Source organism: Taudactylus pleione, unplaced genomic scaffold (genome assembly GCF_031769625.1).
Source record: "Taudactylus pleione unplaced genomic scaffold, aTauple2 ptg000109l, whole genome shotgun sequence".
NCBI lineage: Eukaryota > Metazoa > Chordata > Amphibia > Anura > Myobatrachidae > Taudactylus > Taudactylus pleione.
In genome coordinates this window covers 1,227,628-1,245,856 of record NW_028284511.1, presented here as the reverse complement: position 1 = coordinate 1,245,856, position 18,229 = coordinate 1,227,628, and the positions used below count along the sequence as shown (strand labels likewise).

Sequence of the window (18,229 nt, the reverse complement as noted above, 5' to 3'; positions counted from 1 at the left end):
GGATGCGCTGTTTGTCCTGTGTGCAGCGCCACATTATCCAATCACCCCCTCCCTACCCTTAGTACTGCCTGCCCCTAACCTCTTCCTTGCCCCCAGTACTGCCCCAGCTGCTATCTACCCTTGCCCCCTCATTACTCCCAGCACTACCTGCCCCTAGCCCCCTCCTTGCCCCAGTACTGTTTCAACTACTGTCTGAACTTACCCCTCTCTACCCTTAACTCTGCCCACCCTAACTCCCCATCTAGTTCCAGCTCTACCACAACTTCTCCCATCCTTTACCTCCAGCTCTACCCCAATCGCTGCTTGCCCTTAACCCCCTCTACCGCAACTGCTAACTGACCCCAGCTCTGTCCCATCCGCTGCCTGCTCTCACCCCCCATAATATGTAACGGGACCCAAAAACAGTGGACTAAGGCCCTCATTCAGAGCCGTTCGCTATTTGCGTTCGTTCGTTCAAAAACATGGGGTGGCTATGCAAATGATCCGTTCGCACATTGCAGTCTGTTCACACCTCTAAATCTGAATGAGCGAGCAAAACATACGCTCTTTTATTTCTTAAAAACGCCCCCTGGCCGCTCGCACCATACGTCATGTCCGCTATTTATTAGATTAATCGAGTACATCGAACAGAATATGAACTGCTCGCTATTCTTGTGGTTGGTTTTTTCAACCGCTATTTTGCGAGCAGTTCTGAGTTTAAAAAAACCAAGTGACGTGGTCATTGACGCTGCTATATTAATTATGCACACCCGTTTTGACCTTTAAGCACGCCTGCGATCGGATCTCCACTCCCCGTTTTCAAGCACCTTCCCCTGTTACCACCCACATACGCCTCATTCTGTCACTCAAAATAGCAGGCACTCGCTATATTGCGTACAAATGATTTTCGGCCGCACTGACTGGTTCGCACATGCGTACTAAAAACCGTACGCATGCGCAGATGTGCGAACATCGCTCGGAACGAGCGTACTGCCGATAGCGAGTGGCTCTGAATGAGGGCCTAAGACCCCAACTTTTTTAAGTGAGGGGTCCCTGGGACCCACAATTTTTTTTGCTCAGCGTGATCACTGAGCCTACAGTATGTAGCCTCACAATAGAAGCAAATAAATTTAATATGATATTAGAATCAGTCTAAATATCAAATAAGCCATATGTATTATTGTGAGAAGATATGAAAGTGCACATATTAAATTGACATATTTTCATACAGTTATAGTTTATGCTAAACAAAAATGAAAGTCTAGTGGTCTATGTATTCAATTTGCTAACTGTTGCCATGGAGCACCTTGATATTGTGTAAATCTATGTCTGGAGTGGTTGTACACTGGATTTAAGGATTAGCAGTGCCGTTGCTGTGATTAGTGGTTCTGGCTGCCCCTTTTGCTCATGTGTAACATCACTCTTGATATGGATTTATAGGACATCACAGTGCTTCTTCCAAATGTACCCTTTTTCTAGATTACTACTGTAAGTGGGAATCAGTATGACATACCACCGGACTAAAGCCCAGCAGATGTAATACCGACTCCGAAAGACAGAAGAATGAAGATCCCAACACGGTAAGTATTTAAGCTATCCCTACCCCTTTCCCCCCTAACTCTAACCCTCCCTTAGGGGTGCCTAACCCTAACCTCCCCCCAAGTGGCTAACCCTAACCTCTCCCCTAGTGCCTAACCCTATCCTCCCACCCTCGTGCCTAATCCTAACCTCCCCCATGGGTGCCTAAATCTAACCCTCCCGGGGGGATGTCTAACCCTAAACTCCCCCAGTCGTGCCTAACTCTAACCCCCCCTTCCCGTAGCCTAACTGTAACCTTCCCTGGGGGGGTTCCTAACCCTAAATTCCCCCTGAGGGTCCCTAAACCTAACCCCCCCATCCCTGGGCTAAGTGTATACTTACCCGGCAGAGAGGATGATCGGTCTGGTGTTCCAGCATCGGGATTAACATAGGCGTCGGTATTTCGATGCCTATGTTAAATCCCCTGCCTGGATTACGCTGTCGGGATTGAGACCTCATAACTACATCCTCTGTAAGTGCCATGTTTGTAATGCATACACACGCCACCTCACACTTCCTCTTAGTACATTACTGAATCTTCTACAATCTCTGTACTAGTTACAACCATCAAAACTGCAAAAAATATATAGATAAAAATATAGTAGAAAATCTAATGAACAGTGATTTATCAAAATCAGTAAATTTCCCTGATTTTTACCTCAATTTTTTAAAGCAGCAATTTTTGAAATTTAACTTCAGAAACAAATGAGAATTTTTCAATTATAACATTACATTTCCCACAAAGTAATATTACAAAGGACTCATCCCAGCTTCGCAAAAGTTGAGTTAATCAGTTTGTGGCCTGATCCAATGGTCATGATCATGTAGCTTATCAATGTTGTAGGAATCAGTGACATCACTGATGGCCAAGCAGTTACCTAGTGAACTTATAAATGGCATGTTTCTAATTATTGGTTCAGTACATGCATGCAATTGCTGTTTTTACTATAAGTCGGTGCACTTTAATTTCAATATATTCACTACTATAAATTATTTTTTAGAGAAATGTTCAATATTTGCTAACAGGAATGTTTATGAGTCAACTTTATCCATTAGTTTGAATGATGATCCTGTTTTACAATGAACTTACACAATTGCAACATTTTACCTGCAGTGCTGGTGGGTGTTGTTGCAGTCAGAGGAGTTGTAGTGGAGAAGCTGAACACTGTACTTGGTGTAGCTGTTGAGCTGCAGGGTGTGTTAGTTCCTGTGACTTGTCCTTTAATGCAATATCCAACAATACAGCCTCCAATGCCATCAGTGGTGTTGTAAACAATTTCTGGTGACTTATATATTTTGCCTTCATACACACAGCAGTCTGTACAATAAAAGCAAATACATTATTAAGGACAATTAAACAATTGCATTTTAGCTAAATAGTTTCTAGGGTAACACTGAGGGATATGAGAGAATCAGTATTCAGTCAAATCATTTAAAGCTTTTGGCAAGATGAGGATGATATTTTATAAAATGTATTCAGCTGATCTATACAATAAGTATTTAGTACAAATCTAATCATTACATTTCAAGAACAATCAAGATTAATTCAAATCTATATTGACAGAGATTTTATTAGTTGTGTTAATTTGTCCAATGTCTCTTTTAGAGAATAAGAAACACAATGGTGTTGAAGTAGAGTCACACACTGCACGACCGCTTTAGTGCATACTTTATGACTTCCTGGCTGCCCCCTCCCCCCCTGATTGGCTCAGCAGGGGGGTGTATCGGTGGAAGGTGGACAGGCCGATGGGTGTGAAGACGTGATTGTGTCATTGTGGCACCGGTCTCTGCTTCACTATGCCGTGATTAACAGCATTGTGAAGTGGGGCGGAGGGGCCATGATGACACGATTCAGCACAAGTTATGTCATCAGCCACTCGGACCACACACTTTTGCTGAGTATGTGGGCGGCTTGTGGGCAGATGGTGGCTGGCTAGGGAAACTTTCTCACTCATCTGGTGTGGTCAAATTTTGGAAGCCTCGCGGCAGTTCCAGGAGAGTAGGCAAGTATGCTTTAGCGTCTTTTGTAGTATGCTTTAGCATCTTTTGCAGTATACTTTAGCACCTTTTGTAATATGCTTTAGCATCTTTTGTAGTATGCTTTAGCATGCTTTAGCGTCTTTTGCAGTATGCTTTAGCACCTTTTGTAATACGCTTTAGCGTCTTTTGTAATATGCTTTAGAATCTTTTGTAGTACGCTTTAGCATCTTTTGTAGTAATCTTTTGTAGTATGCTTTAGCACCTTTTGTAGTACACTTTAGCGTCTTTTGTAGTATGCTATAGCGTCTTTTGCAGTAGTCACACGACCTCCCAGTAACCGCCCAGGAATGCCCAATACATTTCTAATACATCTCACACACGATGTGTCTCAAGTGCTACTGTGGGTATACAGAGTGTAACACGTGCGTGCAAATTTTTAGAGATTTACATGCATGCACAATGCAAAAAAATTACTCAACTACATTACACCGTGATCGTGGGCAATTCAGAACCAGGCCCTGAATGTTTTAAGATTTCAGTTAGTTCAGAATACAATGAGTAGCTCAAAATCAACTTGCTCAAAAGCACTACCAATACATACGTTTCATAGATTACTTTTATATACTCTGTATCCCTAGATGCCCAAATTGCTACTGTACTTCATTTTTACTATCTGCACTTTCTATTGTAAATGCAAGCTGATCAAAGTCAAGTAAGAAGACTATTAGCTTTATTCGCCATGATTCCCTCTGAACATTCGGCATTTAATTTGCATGCACTAATTCATATGTATTATTAGTGAGGTTGTATTAGTTTATACAGTATGTAGACTAACTTTGCTAAACAGGTATTCATTACATTTGTTATTTTAAAGTTTACCTTCAAGAGTACATTGTCTGCCGTTTGGAGAACATTTGCTGGAAAACAAAGAGAGAATGATGTATTTGTCATTTGTGTAGGCTGAGGCATCAATTGATGTCCTGTAACAGATGCAGCGTAGCATCTTATGGTTTAGTTTATAGTTAGTTATGTATAAAAGTTGCTCATCTACAAATTTTCAAGCAATTAGTGTCCATGATAATTGGATAACCCGCCTTCGGCTTGTAGATTGCTTTAGGTACAAAAATCTCATCAACATAAACTACTGCAGTGGGTTCTGGTTAAATCAGACACATGGTTCTCTAACTGTACATTTCTTAGTATGTAGTACACTATATTGTGTACTGATGTTACAGTACTGTATATACTTTTGACCTCCACCACATTCACTACACAAAGCACAGGACTTTTTCTTTCTTACCAGGCTGTACAGATGCTGTCACTATCATCAGGAGGCATCTCTTGACCAACCTGATAGAGTGTTCCATTAATCGAATAGCATGGACATGTTGCCACACATTCCATTCTATCCTCATCGAAAAAGGGTCTTTCAGGTGGGCACTTGGGGTAACAACCTATAAACAAATACATGCACTTAAGTTGATATATCTTCCTAGGAAACCTATATCCATATATCTAGGTTAATGGACACTGTATAAATTATAGATTTCCATTTGCAGATGTGACCAATTTATATTGGCCAAAGGTCCCAAAATTGTCAATTGTAATATAAAGTGACTCCTGCTGCATCAGGAGCCATCCTTCTACTTAAGCGCTGGTCACTGCACAGGTCCATCAGCGGTATGGCGTTCTGTCTTACTAGATACTATGTACTAAGACTTGGCAAGAGATAAAGTGGAAGGGGATAAATTACAAACCAATCAGCTCCCAACTGTCATTTTTGAAACACAGCCTGTAAAGTCACAGGAGCAGATTGGTTGATACTTTATATCTTTCCAAAGCTTAGTACATAGACCCCAATACAACTAATGACGGATTGGCTAACTGACATCCTGTAGTCACCTACATTAATTGCTAAATTGCTTTCGGGCACTGGCTCTGTGAAAAGAAGTGTCCTAATTGTGGCAAGGGCATATCTTTAATGGGTGCAGGGTGTGCGGTGTACACAAGCCTCTGGGTCCAGGGGGGCCCACAACGCACACCCATCACCCATATATAATTGTACTTACCTCTCTGCAGTCTCCAGAGTGCTGCTCTGTAACGACAGGCTGGCAAAAATCACAGGTAAAAAGGCGAGGGCCATTTACCCGGTGACTTGTGCATGAGCACTAGAGATGTCCATGGGATTAAGTCGAGGACGCCATCTGCTCAGAGACCCATGCATGCGCAGTAGATTCTGGTACCAAGCTAGGCTCTACTGCACTGCCAGAGAGAAGTGGGCCTACACCGAGTCTGCTCACAGGCCCTCTCTTGTCTTAAAACGCCCTGTGCTGGGCTCTCCTCTCCTGCTCGGTCATGTCTCCTTCACTGACAGTGGGAGAATTTGCACGTGTCTGAGACATGACAGCCATTCTGCATTCTTATACGAAGGTATTGGCAAAAATTAAGTTGAATTAAGAATTTAATAACTGATTATGCTCAAAGAATATTTAATTGTTTCAACGCCATACATCATGAATGGCATTTGGTAGTGATCAAGCAAGTGTTGCTCATGTTTGTCCAGATAAATAAAATAATAGAATAGGAAGCAATTCAGACTTTGTTTTCATTATCTAGTAGAAATCTGCCTAATATCGTAGCATGTGGTGCCGCAAAATGACTATGAGCCCAAAGATAATCATTGCTGGGCATGTTGGTAAATATGGTCAGAAGATAAATACTGTTGGACTTTGTGTACAGACAGCTTTAAATCATTCAAACATGTGCTGGTGAAGTACCTGTATATATGGTTATTGATTATGTTGTTGGGCAGAGCAGTGGTATTGGCCCATGTATGGCTGCCTTGACTTGTACATACATATCTTAAAGATTGGTTCTATTGGAATACGGTATATTCATACTGTACTTTGGCCCTGATTCAGACCCACTCGCAAGTGGGCGTACGCACGTTCGCCGTACGTAAAAAAATATTTAAATTCAAGCACTCGCTCGTTTTTTCCGACGCAGCTAAAAATCCGCCCCAAACTCAGGCGACCCCTCCTCTGACTAACGAGCGTGCCAAATAGCGAGCGTACATCCCCGAAATGGCTTGAAGGGAACGCACGCACAAGTACAAACCGGAAGTGGGACTGTCAGATTCCGATTACCTGCTCGTTTTTTCGGCCTACCTCCCTCAATCGTATCATGCCAATGAATATATCAATTAGCTTAATTTTTTTTTTTTTTTCAACACAATGCAATAAACTTTAATCTTGTCCGTGTTTGTATTTGCTCGCAGAATACGTACGGCTGAAACCTTCGCTTTTATTGTTCCAAAGACATGTTAGCCCCAAATAAACAATTGTTCTATTTGTTTGTCTCCCCACAATTTTTCTGTGGTTCATTTCTTTATTTAAATTAGCTTACGCATGTCACTGCATCAAGCCTATCATAACTCTCAAGAGATTTCTGGCCCTGTCGAACACATGACTCATACACTAACCAATAGAATTGGTCCTGTTAATTTCACAAATACATTAGCCAATCAAATTTTTTTGGGGTGCTTTATTAAAAATATTTTGTCAAAAAAACACCATTGCCATCATGAGATCCGCCGCATTCACCAGGCGCGAACTGCTGGTGCTGACGGAGGTGATGGACAGGAGGATCACCAGTCAGCCTCCACCCATCTCCAATAGGCGCAAGCGTTCCGCATATGCGGAGGTACGTCGACGCCTGCGCTCCTTCGGCTCACGCCGACATATTGGCCAGCTGGAGCGCAGGTGGTCGAACCTGCACCGGCGGACGCCCCGCTTGCTGGCATGCTTTCGCATGCAGATTGCGGAAAGTAAGTGTTCTGGACTGTGGTTTTCAAGTTTTTCTTGTGGGCCCTAACTGCGTGTGCATGTTTTCATGTCTGTCCTATTGAGTCATTGTAGTCATATCTGCATGTGCATGTTTTCATGTCTGTCCTATTGAGTCATTGTAGTCATATCTGCATGTGCATGTTTTCATGTCTGTTCTATTGAGTCATTGTAGTCATATCTGCATGTGCATGTTTTCATGTCTGTCCTATTGAGTCATTGTAGTCATATCTGCATGTGCATGTTTTCATGTCTGTCCTATTGAGTCATTGTAGTCATATCTGCATGTGCATGTTTTCATGTCTGTCCTATTGAGTCATTGTAGTCATATCTGCATGTGCATGTTTTCATGTCTGTCCTATTGAGTCATTGTAGTCATATCTGCATGTGCATGTTTTCATATCTGTCCTATTGAGTCATTGTAGTCATATCTGCATGTGCATGTTTTCATGTCTGTCCTATTGAGTCATTGTAGTCATATCTGCATGTGCATGTTTTCATGTCTGTCCTATTGAGTCATTGTAGTCATATCTGCATGTGCATGTTTTCATGTCTGTCCTATTGAGTCATTGTAGTCATATCTGCATGTGCATGTTTTCATGTCTGTCCTATTGAGTCATTGTAGTCATATCTGCATGTGCATGTTTTCATGTCTGTCCTATTGAGTCATTGTAGTCATATCTGCATGTGCATGTTTTTATGTCTGTCCTATTTATTTATTTTTTTGGTTTCCTGTTGAAACTAACAACAATTTTTTGGTCATTTTTTAGGGGCACAGCAAACACTACGGCGGCATCGCCACACAAGACGCCGGTCCCGGCCCCTCTCTCCAACCCCCAATTCCTCTATTCCCCCCTCCTCCCCAGACCCTGTGGCCGATATTTCTGGACTACTTCCCCTCCAGCCCAATTCCCCCTCTCCTCCATCCGTCCCTCCTCCAAATACCCCCTCCCAGGATCAAGAAAACACCCTGCCCCTCGGGTTGGGGAATTTAGCCACCTCCGAGGTGGTCCAGGGAGTGGCTTCTGGCTCTCTCGTTTTGGAGAACGGTATGTTTTTATAGTTTATTTTGGACACCACAAACTGTTTGTATGTAATCATGTGTCGTCCCCATTTTTTTTAACTTTTTTTCGCCTTAGGGTATTTTTGGGGGTTGTCTGTACCTGTTCCTGCTGATGTCACCATACACATATCACACCTGTGTGCCTTTTTTTAGGGCCCTTGTATTTTTGGCATACGACATTTTGGGGTTCTGGGTTTTATCCGTTTAAATTTTTTTTGGCCCTCAAGCTTGTAAGTTTGTGTTTGCTTGTTTTTTGTTTTTTTACAATGTTGCTTCATTATCGATTTATTAATCCCCAAACTTTTGTCACCCACAGAGGAACAGAGGCGTCGGGAAGAGATTCTGAATTGTGTGGGCCGTATGCGGGAGCAGGTCACCGGGCTAATGCAGGGCCTTGAGCATCTGTTGGTCCTCCTTAGGAATTAGTGTTTTTTTTATTTTTTTTACAAATTGTTTCTTAATAAATCTGTTTAAAATAAAGCTCTGTCTCATGCGTTTGGAGTAAATCCAAGATTCTTTACACTGACATAAGTAGACTCTTAAAGCAAGGTTTGCCCCAGAAACTCACTACAGATTGTGTGTTGTATTTCGAATGCAAACAGGCACAAGAAACACCTCCCAGTACCAATGTCATTTTCCTTTTTTGTGGTGGTCAATATGATAGTTTACACCATTTTTCAGGTTCCTATTTGGTGGCCAAACTGCTCAGGACAATCTTACGAAGGCAACTGATTGTACACGATTCCTTGTTGTGTTGGTTAGTACCCCGAAAACATATTACATTTTAGCTCCACTTGCTTCATTACTGGGTTACCCCTTAGGTAAAATTAACGTTTGGGAGTTTGTTTACACTTGCTTCTAACGTGCCCAAAAAGGAAACAAATTACACTCTCCAAATATTTATTCACAACAGAAATCAAAATCCAAAGTGGTCACTCACAAACAAAACATACAGTGATAATCAGAAAAACTCCACATACCAAAAAAACTAAACAAACACACAACAAATCAAGAACTGGTTGACGAAGGTCCATGTCCACATGATTTCAAAAATATGGCGTTGCAATATTGGTGTCAGAATATATTCCCGAAGTTTCCACAGAAAGGTTTTGGAAGGGTAGCAGGAATTAGTCATCGTGGGAGTGCCAAAGATTATGCAAACAAACAGAAGATGGTGCAAGAATTAATATAAAAAAAGATGAATGTTAAAAAAACGGAACACATTGGGTATACACACTGTTGTTTGATCAATAATTACCTAAAATATCGGGCCACCACATCATCGCGTATGGCCCCCCCACATACTGACCTCCGACCAACCTCGGGGGGGCCATCCTCAGGTAAGGCATCCTCTGGCTGCATTGGAACACCACTCCTTATGGCGATGTTGTGAAATATCCCACACAGGACCACAATTTTCGAAACCATATCCGGCAAATACATGAGCTCGCCACCAGAGCGGTGGAGGCATCTGAATCGGCCTTTTAAAAGGCCGATACAGCGCTCCACCACTTGCCTGGTGGCTGTAAGTGCGGTATTAAACTCACTTTGTGGACCTGGTGTGGGAGCCAAGTAAGGAGTGAGCAGCCAGGGCATGCAAGGGTATCCACTGTCTCCTGTGAAAAAGAATAGACAACATCAGGATCACTGTGTATCAAGCTTAACATTGTTATGTACTAAAGGTCTCCACTTACCCAGAAGCCACGCATCACCAGCTTGTAGGTTGTTTAATTTGTGCCATATCCCTGATTGCCGGATGACGAAGGAGTCATGTGCACTTCCTGGTAATTTTGCATTCAGGGACAGGATCTGGAGGGAGGCATCACATACCACCATTACATTCAGGGAGTGATAGTGTTTCCTGTTTCGAAATATGGCCTCCAGCCGTGCTGGAGGCTGAAGTGGTATGTGAGTACCATCCACAACCCCTATGATGTGTGGGAAGCCAGCTATTTGGTAAAAATTGGCCTTGGCCACACTAAGGGCACCCATATCCAAAGGCATTTGAATAAAATGATGTAGGTGCTTGAAAAGTGCCTCCATCACTGCCCTCAGGATCCGGGAAAAGGAGGATTGGGAGATGCCCGCCACTATTCCCACCGTTGTTTGAAATGATCCTGAGGCACAGAAATGTAACACCGCCATAAATTGCGTAAGTGGTGGTATTGCTGTAGGACTGTCAATTTGCCGCTCAAGATCACTCTCTATTAATGAGAGAGTGTCTATGATGATTTTGGGAGGAAGACGGTAGCGTCTTAAAACCTCATCATCGGGCATTCCAAAAAGGGTGACACGTGTTCGAAATATCTGGGGCCTTGCACGCATACGATGCCTACGCCTGGGACGAGATTGAGGTTGGTCGGCTTCCGGGAGCATGGCCAGAACAATCCGCCCTAGATCAACCTGAAATGGCAAGATTGGAATGTAAGGCTTTGGACCCACCCCAAAAGAAAATTCAAAACAACTTAGCTTGATGATACCATCCATTGCTGCTTACATGCCGGGGTATTGTCATGATACGTCCAAACTGAAATTAATCACAAAAATTATTTTACAAATTTCACTCTGTGCATTTTTGTTTCTAAATTTTGTGCTAGACCAAACTTAAAATATGCGAAACACACATTTGGCAAAAGTGCAAAACGACATTGCACACAGTACATCAAAATGGGTTGAAATGTTTGCACAAAAAGCGAAAGGGCAACCTCAAAATTATAAAAATGATTAATAAGCATTTTAAAAAGCGCTAATTAGTTCGCAAATACAAGTCACAATAGTAAGTAGTAAAAATGCGCTAATTAGTTCGCAAATACAAGTCACAATAGTAAGTAGTAAAAATGCGCTAATTAGTTCGCAAATACAAGTCACAATAGTAAGTAGTAAAAATGCGCTAATTAGTTCGCAAATACAAGTCACAATAGTAAGTAGTAAAAATGCGCTAATTAGTTCGCAAATACAAGTCACAATAGTAAGTAGTAAAAATGCGCTAATTAGTTCGCAAATACAAGATAAAAAATGGACTTACCAAGAGCAAATATATAAGAGTCCAAATCAAAAGGTCTTTGGGTCCGAAATTAATCAAAAGCTAAAATAGATGAAAATAGGGATCCAAAATTTAAAAAAACGAAGAAACACAATGAAACAACAATTGATCAAAAGTTAGACTTCACAAAACTTACCAAATCAAGAAACGAGGTCCAAAAAATAAAAAGCAAAAAAGAGAACGGAAAATAAAAACGCAAATCTACCAAACAAAATAATCTCCAAACGCCAACTCCTTTATACGCAAACAATACACTCCAGCCAAGGTAACCTCCAACAATCCAAAAACGCCACCTCGACTCGAGACACACCAAGCCATAAATAGTGTTTCGTTTCCCGCACAAATTAAGGAGGGATCATAGGAACGCACAATCAATGATGCGGCCGCAAAATAAGGACGCATGCATAAATACGTCACGAAAACACATTAAAATTCTGGTGTATTTCTTGTTTGGACCTCAGACATGGCGACAGACCAGGGAAACAATGCCCAAGAGTCAGGCGGTAAGTCTTTCATGCATTTTGTATCAATGATTAATTTGAAACATAAGATTGGGCAAGTTGTGATTTTGTGAAATCTGAATATTTACACAAATAGGTGAGGAGGATGACATGGAAGAGGCTGCTGGGCCCAGTATTCCGGCCAAAGCTGCCAAAAAAAAAAGGCAGCCACATTTCACAAGAAAGGAGATGGAGGTTTTGATACAGAAGTGTGTGGACATCCTGCCACAGGCAGACAGGAATATGAGTCTAAGCCAGAAGGGGAGAATGTGGGAAGAGGTAGCCGTTGCTGTCAATAGGGTGGGTGATTATGTCCGTCTAGCCCGGGATGTCAAACGGCGGTAAGTAAACACTTGCCCCCCCTAAAAACAAACACCATTTTAAACAAAAGGATAATGGCTTCCATTTTTTCCCACAGATGGGGCGACTTCAAATATCGCCTAAAGCAAAAACTCGCGGACAGGGCTAGGCATGCAAGGGGGACAGGTGGGGGTCCCACCCCTGTGTCATTGGAGTTGACGGATTTAGAAGAGCTGGCACAGGGGTGTGTACAGCCTGTGGAGGTGTTTGGCGTGTCCAACATGGATACGGACATGCCAGACTTTGCGGCTCCTCATGTTGTCCCAGGTAAATCTTTTGATGTCATCAACTCTGAAATGTTATTGTGCCAATATGTAGATTCTAATGTGAGGCTTTTCTCTTTTTTCCTAACAGAGACACAGGCGGATGAGTCTGCTCCAGAGGGGAGCCTTGGCCGCCGAATTTCTGCTGGCTCGGCAGGGGAGGAACCAGTACATCCGGCTGAGGACCCTGCAGAAGCCAGTCCAGGGCAATCCCCCTCGCAGGCAGTGTCCCTCCTCACAGAACTCAATTTCAAATCGGATTTCCATACGGAGATTCTGCAGAGGATGGACGCCAGTCTGGTACGGGTGGCTGAGGCCCTGGAGCAAAATGCTGCCGCCAACGTGACCATTGGTCAGGCCCTGGCGGAAAATACCAGGGCCAATATCCGCATCACCAATGCCCTGGAGCAGCTCGTTCGCCAGCACATGGTGGAGCCGACCTCCCTTCCTGCCGGAACATCAGGATCCTCCACCTCTGGCACAACATCAGCCAATCCTCCAAATGTGCCTAGCCCTGTGCCTAGTCCAGAGGCCACAACATCTGCCTCTGGACAGGCCAGCCCGATGACATCCCGGACCCGGGCTGGCGCCCTCCCTCCCCCATCCAAACGGGTGAAAAAACGGTGACAGCAATGGTGACTTTTCCCACAATCCTTCTGTGCTTGGCTCATATTCCTTTCTGGTCAAAACTTCCCTCTCCTTTCTTGTGAAATGTTTTTAAATTTTGGATGTATGTTTATGTCAACAGTTATGTTGGGCCAATTTGTTTGATTTTGGGACATATCTTTGGCAAAAAAGATGTCCCCAATATTTTAATTTTTTATTTTTTTGTTTGAGCAATAAATTGAAACAAAAAATCTGACATTGGATTGTGAAATTATTGTACAAATGGGTTACATTTAATCCTGGACCAAAAGGCAAAAACTGGCAAAAAACAAGAAAAATTAAAAAAAAAGAAATAGGCTCTTTAAGGAACGTTTAAAAAAATCATATATCGAGGCAAATTCAAGAGGTAAAAATAAAATGGTGCGAAAATTAAAACATGATGACATTATTGTTACAATAGGCTCTAACCACCAAATTGAGGGCAAAATAAACCCCCACAAATGTACGCAAATTGATTGTGTCATCCTGACATTAGCAGCTCTGAGTTCCACCTGCGTACGGTTTTGTGCTATCCCAAAAAACTGATTTCAAAACACATACCAAGCCGGTTTTCAATCCAACACTAATTGCTTTTCAGCCCTCCCGCGATTAATCGCAACAACATTGTGGAGTCCCGGGACGGAGGAGAAGGCCATCGCCAATGTGGTCAAGTAATCCAGACCCTAAGCTGTGCGAGCATTTTGAAGGGAAGGGGGATCATCCAGTGACGTATGAGTCGGTCCGAACACATTTTACGCTCGCATTTGCTAATGTATGTACGCCCCAAAAACGCCTCGCCACGCCTGCGTTTTTCCATCTCCACCCCCGGCAACACCCAAAAACGCCCTGTTCTGTCAATCACATTTGACATGTCACTTCCTGTACGGTATTTGACGAACGAGACCCAAAAAACTCGCAATCTGCCGTACGCACATGCGCAGTGTTACGCCGACGCATGCGCGGTTATTCAACATCGGAAAGCAACGAGCGTACTGCTGTTTGCGAGTGGCTCTGAATGAGGGCCTTTGTTGGAAAATAACTCTAAATATTTTTAGAAAATGATTCTATGAAAGGATGTGATTCCTTTTCACAACAGCTGTATTTATTTAAAAATGATGTATATAGGAGCTCATTCAGACCCGCTCGTTAAAATGCAAACGCTTGCTGATGCCGATGGTATGCAGTGTGTATGCAATGTGCGCATGCGTATGCATTGTGCGCATATGTATGCATCGCAGTGGGCGTGCGCATACCTTAGCGACAGTTCACAATGCGTTCGCTCGCTGCGCATAGACAGCCCAGCAGAGTGAGTGACAGGGGAAGCCGTTTGTAGGTGGTAACAGGGGCTGGCCATTAAAAACTGGGGAGTGGAGGTGCAAACACAGCCATACCTGAGCATCTCAACGGCGTTTTAGAGGTGTGCATAATTATAAGACAGCATCATAGTACACGTCACCTGGCTTGTTTTTACACTGAAGTGCTCGCAGTGCTTGCGGCAGCATATGGTCAACCTCAAGCGCTGCGATCGCATCTGATGTACCGATGGTTGCATACACTTCCTGGACATGACGTGCACAAGTGAGCATCTTAAGACAGGCTGGTGGGTGTTTGCATACACTACGTGACTGCTCTCTAAGAAATACTGGGCGTGCATTGCTGTGCGATTGCACTGCCTACGCAATTTGCATACACATCGTGCGAGCGGCTCTGAATCAGCTCCATAGTGCCAAGTCCCATTTCATTTACCTGATTGATAACCTGAACAGTGAAATAATGATGTATACAAAAGTACCTCTGAATCACCCAGGCAGTATCAGAAGCCACCCTTGGCTACAAAAAATGTACCTTCCAGGCCTGCCAGGTTATGGTGACAGGTTCCGTTAGGGTTCCTGCAGGTTTTCATGCACTCAGAACCAAGAGCACCGCATGATTTGTAGTGCCACTCACAGTGTCCATCGCCATTGTAGAAATCACAGAAAATGGCTGTTTTGATAAAATGATGTAAAATGTTAGAATCACATTTGTTCACCAAAAAAAGTCCCAAAGAAGTGGACATTATTCTCGTACTCTAAATAATAAACTACTGTATACTGTAGTAGGTCATTTTAAAGACTCCATGAAAGCAAAAACAATTTCTATTTTAGAGATTGGGTGGAACAAAACTGAGCAGCTATAATAATTACTGGTCTACAGACTGATGCACAATAAAGCATACCAGCTCAGAAAAAAGGCTTGCTTTTATTGTATTTATTACACAATTACTTACGACACAAGGATGGGCTTCTCCAGCTGACACAGACTCCAGCCTCACTGCAAGCTTGGGCGTATGCCGCTACAGCAGTACAGAAGCACTCACAGTCCCCACCAGTATCACAGGCGCAAGCATCGTTCACACAAGCATCATAATAGTTCAGTGGGTTCACCTGTCAGTGCACATTACACATTTAATGCATTGTCTTGTAATAATAAAAGAAAATCTGTTGTTTAGAATTTTTAGGAGTCTATTTACTAAGCTTTGGATGGAGATAAAGTACAAGCCAAACAGCTCCTAACTACCATGTCACAGGCTGTGTTTGAAAAATGACTGTTAGGAGCTGATTGGCTGGTACTTTATCTCTGTCCACTTTATCTCCATCCAAGGCTTAGTTAATAGACCCCAGAGTCTCTTAAGATCAGAGCCGGCCCTGACCAATTTGGTGCCCTAGTTTAAGATTTTAGCAGGTGCCTCTTAAATGCATATAGCATATATGGCCTATGCTATATAGGCGAATGTGTTGACAACATCACTGAGGTTATGGAGGGCTGAATTATAAAACACAGAAACTGGTTGATATTAGAGATTACAGAGGAACACGCAACTGACCTTTTTACGTGTGAAGTCAATTTTAATAACATTTTCAAATTAAGTTTTGCCTAGGATGGTGCTTATGCTAATATGAAAGAAATACATGACATTAAAATAACATGTATCAGAATGTTAAAATAATTACTAATTATTGGCTGTTACTTTTTAGTGGAATATATTTATTGAACACCTGAACTTACCAGGGAGTGACAGGCTGAGAATGTATCACTTGTGATGACACTGCACTGTTTCTGGGACCAGGCCTTTCTGTATGGGTTGGAAGAACAGGTATCTACTGTTTCCACAGTATTCAAGCAACTGGGGGACATTTTCCAGCTATTACCGAATTCCATAATGTCTCCAACCACAGCCATACTTCTAGTTGTATAGTCATTGACAAAATTTCCATCATAGTTACCACAAAGACCACAAACTTTACCCTGAAAAGAAAAATTGCCAAATCAAGGAAAGACAAGCATCTGAAAGTATAAATATGTAAAATGTGTCAGACTCTATATGAGCCCCATTAATGTTCAGAGAAACATTGCACTATTTCACTAGCCAATTCTAAATTTCTAAAGTGGGTCCAAATCGCACTTATGGTTGCACCCATTTTTCTACCATGCAGTCTAGTCTACAGTATGTTTGGATGTTGAGATTGAGTACCAAAGTCTACAGTATACTTGGAAGTTGAGATTAGGTACCAAAGTCTACAGTATGCTTGGATGTTGAAATTGCTTACCAAAGTCTACAGTATACTTGGAAGTTGAGTTTGGGTACCAAAGTCTACAGTATACTTGGAAGTTGAGATTGGGTACCAAAGTCTACAGTATGTTTGGATGTTGAGATTGGGTGCCAAAGTCTACAGTATGTTTGGATGTTGAGATTGGGTACCAAAGTCTACAGTATGCTTGGATGCTGAAATTGTTTACCACAGTATGCTTTGTTGTTGAGATTGGGTACCAAACTAGTCAATAGAAGAGACACTGCTTTCTTCATTTATCTATGAATTACCTGGAAGCTTGGATCCAGTTTGATGTATATGCTGGTTCCTCTGTCCCACATCAAAATCAATCCATTTAGGGCTTCAATCACCATGTATTTACCCATCTGGTGCACCTTGTATGGTATGTACATTCCAGAATCTTGTTTAACAACCTCAAATGTATTTTCATTAAGAATCAGTTCATAATTCTGCACAGGAAATAATTAAACACAATATGGATTTGTAAGCTGTTTAGAGGATTTTGTTGTCATCCAAACAATATAGTGTGTTAATATGTTCTTGTTAGTGGTTCAATTAATTGGCCATAGATGCTACATAAAGGCCTTTTTGTTATATCAGCCAGGAAAATCCTCAAATAAAGAAAATGTTTTGAGATAAATTGATATAGCCACCTCACCCTCAATGCATCAGCCCCAGTTCCACAAAGGCCCATTCCAGAATCTGCTGTATTGTGAGAGGTGTGAGGACTATTCCTCATGAACAATATTGCAAAAAAAATCCCAGCTTGGCGCAAATGAAAACTAATAAAAATATATATAGATAGTTGCATACACCAAAGGGTCTGTGTAAACCCCAGAGAGATTACCAAGGCAATCACAAAAACAAACAAAAGATAAAGGTGTTGCGCTAATATTTAATTAATAATGACTGGACATGGCAAGAATCAAGATCAAGAAACCAGATGTATAGTTAGAAATAGTTCTTTATATAATATGCATAAAAAGTAACAAAGTAACAATGTACAATAATTAAAACTACTTCTTAATAAGAAGTCTATGCAGACTAGTCTGATTATATTGTAAAAAGAAAACTGCTACAATAGCTAGTACGTGAATTCCCTGCTGTGGGGACCGTATATATATGAAACAATCTGTCTAGAAAATATGACAATCTCACTGGACATCCATACACGTAGTTAAAGTCTTAGTTCACCTTCTCTGACCTCCAGGTCCAGTAATGTTGAGGCATTTAAACAACTCTGTGTATAGGAGAACTGAGCCACACTGATAATAATCAGTCACTTACTGGGCTCAGTAGATAGTGCTGCTGGTATAGTGTCTCCCGTTTGAAGACCGCTGGCAGGTGATCCAAGGACAAGCACGTCCGGAGGCTGTAATGAAGTCA

At 42.1% G+C, this 18,229-nt stretch overlaps 1 protein-coding gene across 1 annotated transcript in view; it reads right to left on the bottom strand.

Moving 5' to 3' along the window:
* Positions 1 to 18,229, bottom strand: part of LOC148525212 (uncharacterized) — a 102,951-nt gene that overhangs the window by 39,724 nt on the left and 44,998 nt on the right. Inside the window, exons 25-31 of the mRNA XM_088471023.1 lie at positions 17,113 to 17,292; positions 16,299 to 16,538; positions 15,520 to 15,676; positions 15,099 to 15,236; positions 4,838 to 4,991; positions 4,417 to 4,517; positions 2,666 to 2,875 (exon numbers count right to left, since the gene is read on the bottom strand). Of these exons, the coding sequence (XP_088327149.1) occupies positions 2,666 to 2,875; positions 4,417 to 4,517; positions 4,838 to 4,991; positions 15,099 to 15,236; positions 15,520 to 15,676; positions 16,299 to 16,538; positions 17,113 to 17,292 (1,180 nt within the window). The remainder of the gene's footprint in view (positions 1 to 2,665; positions 2,876 to 4,416; positions 4,518 to 4,837; positions 4,992 to 15,098; positions 15,237 to 15,519; positions 15,677 to 16,298; positions 16,539 to 17,112; positions 17,293 to 18,229) is intronic.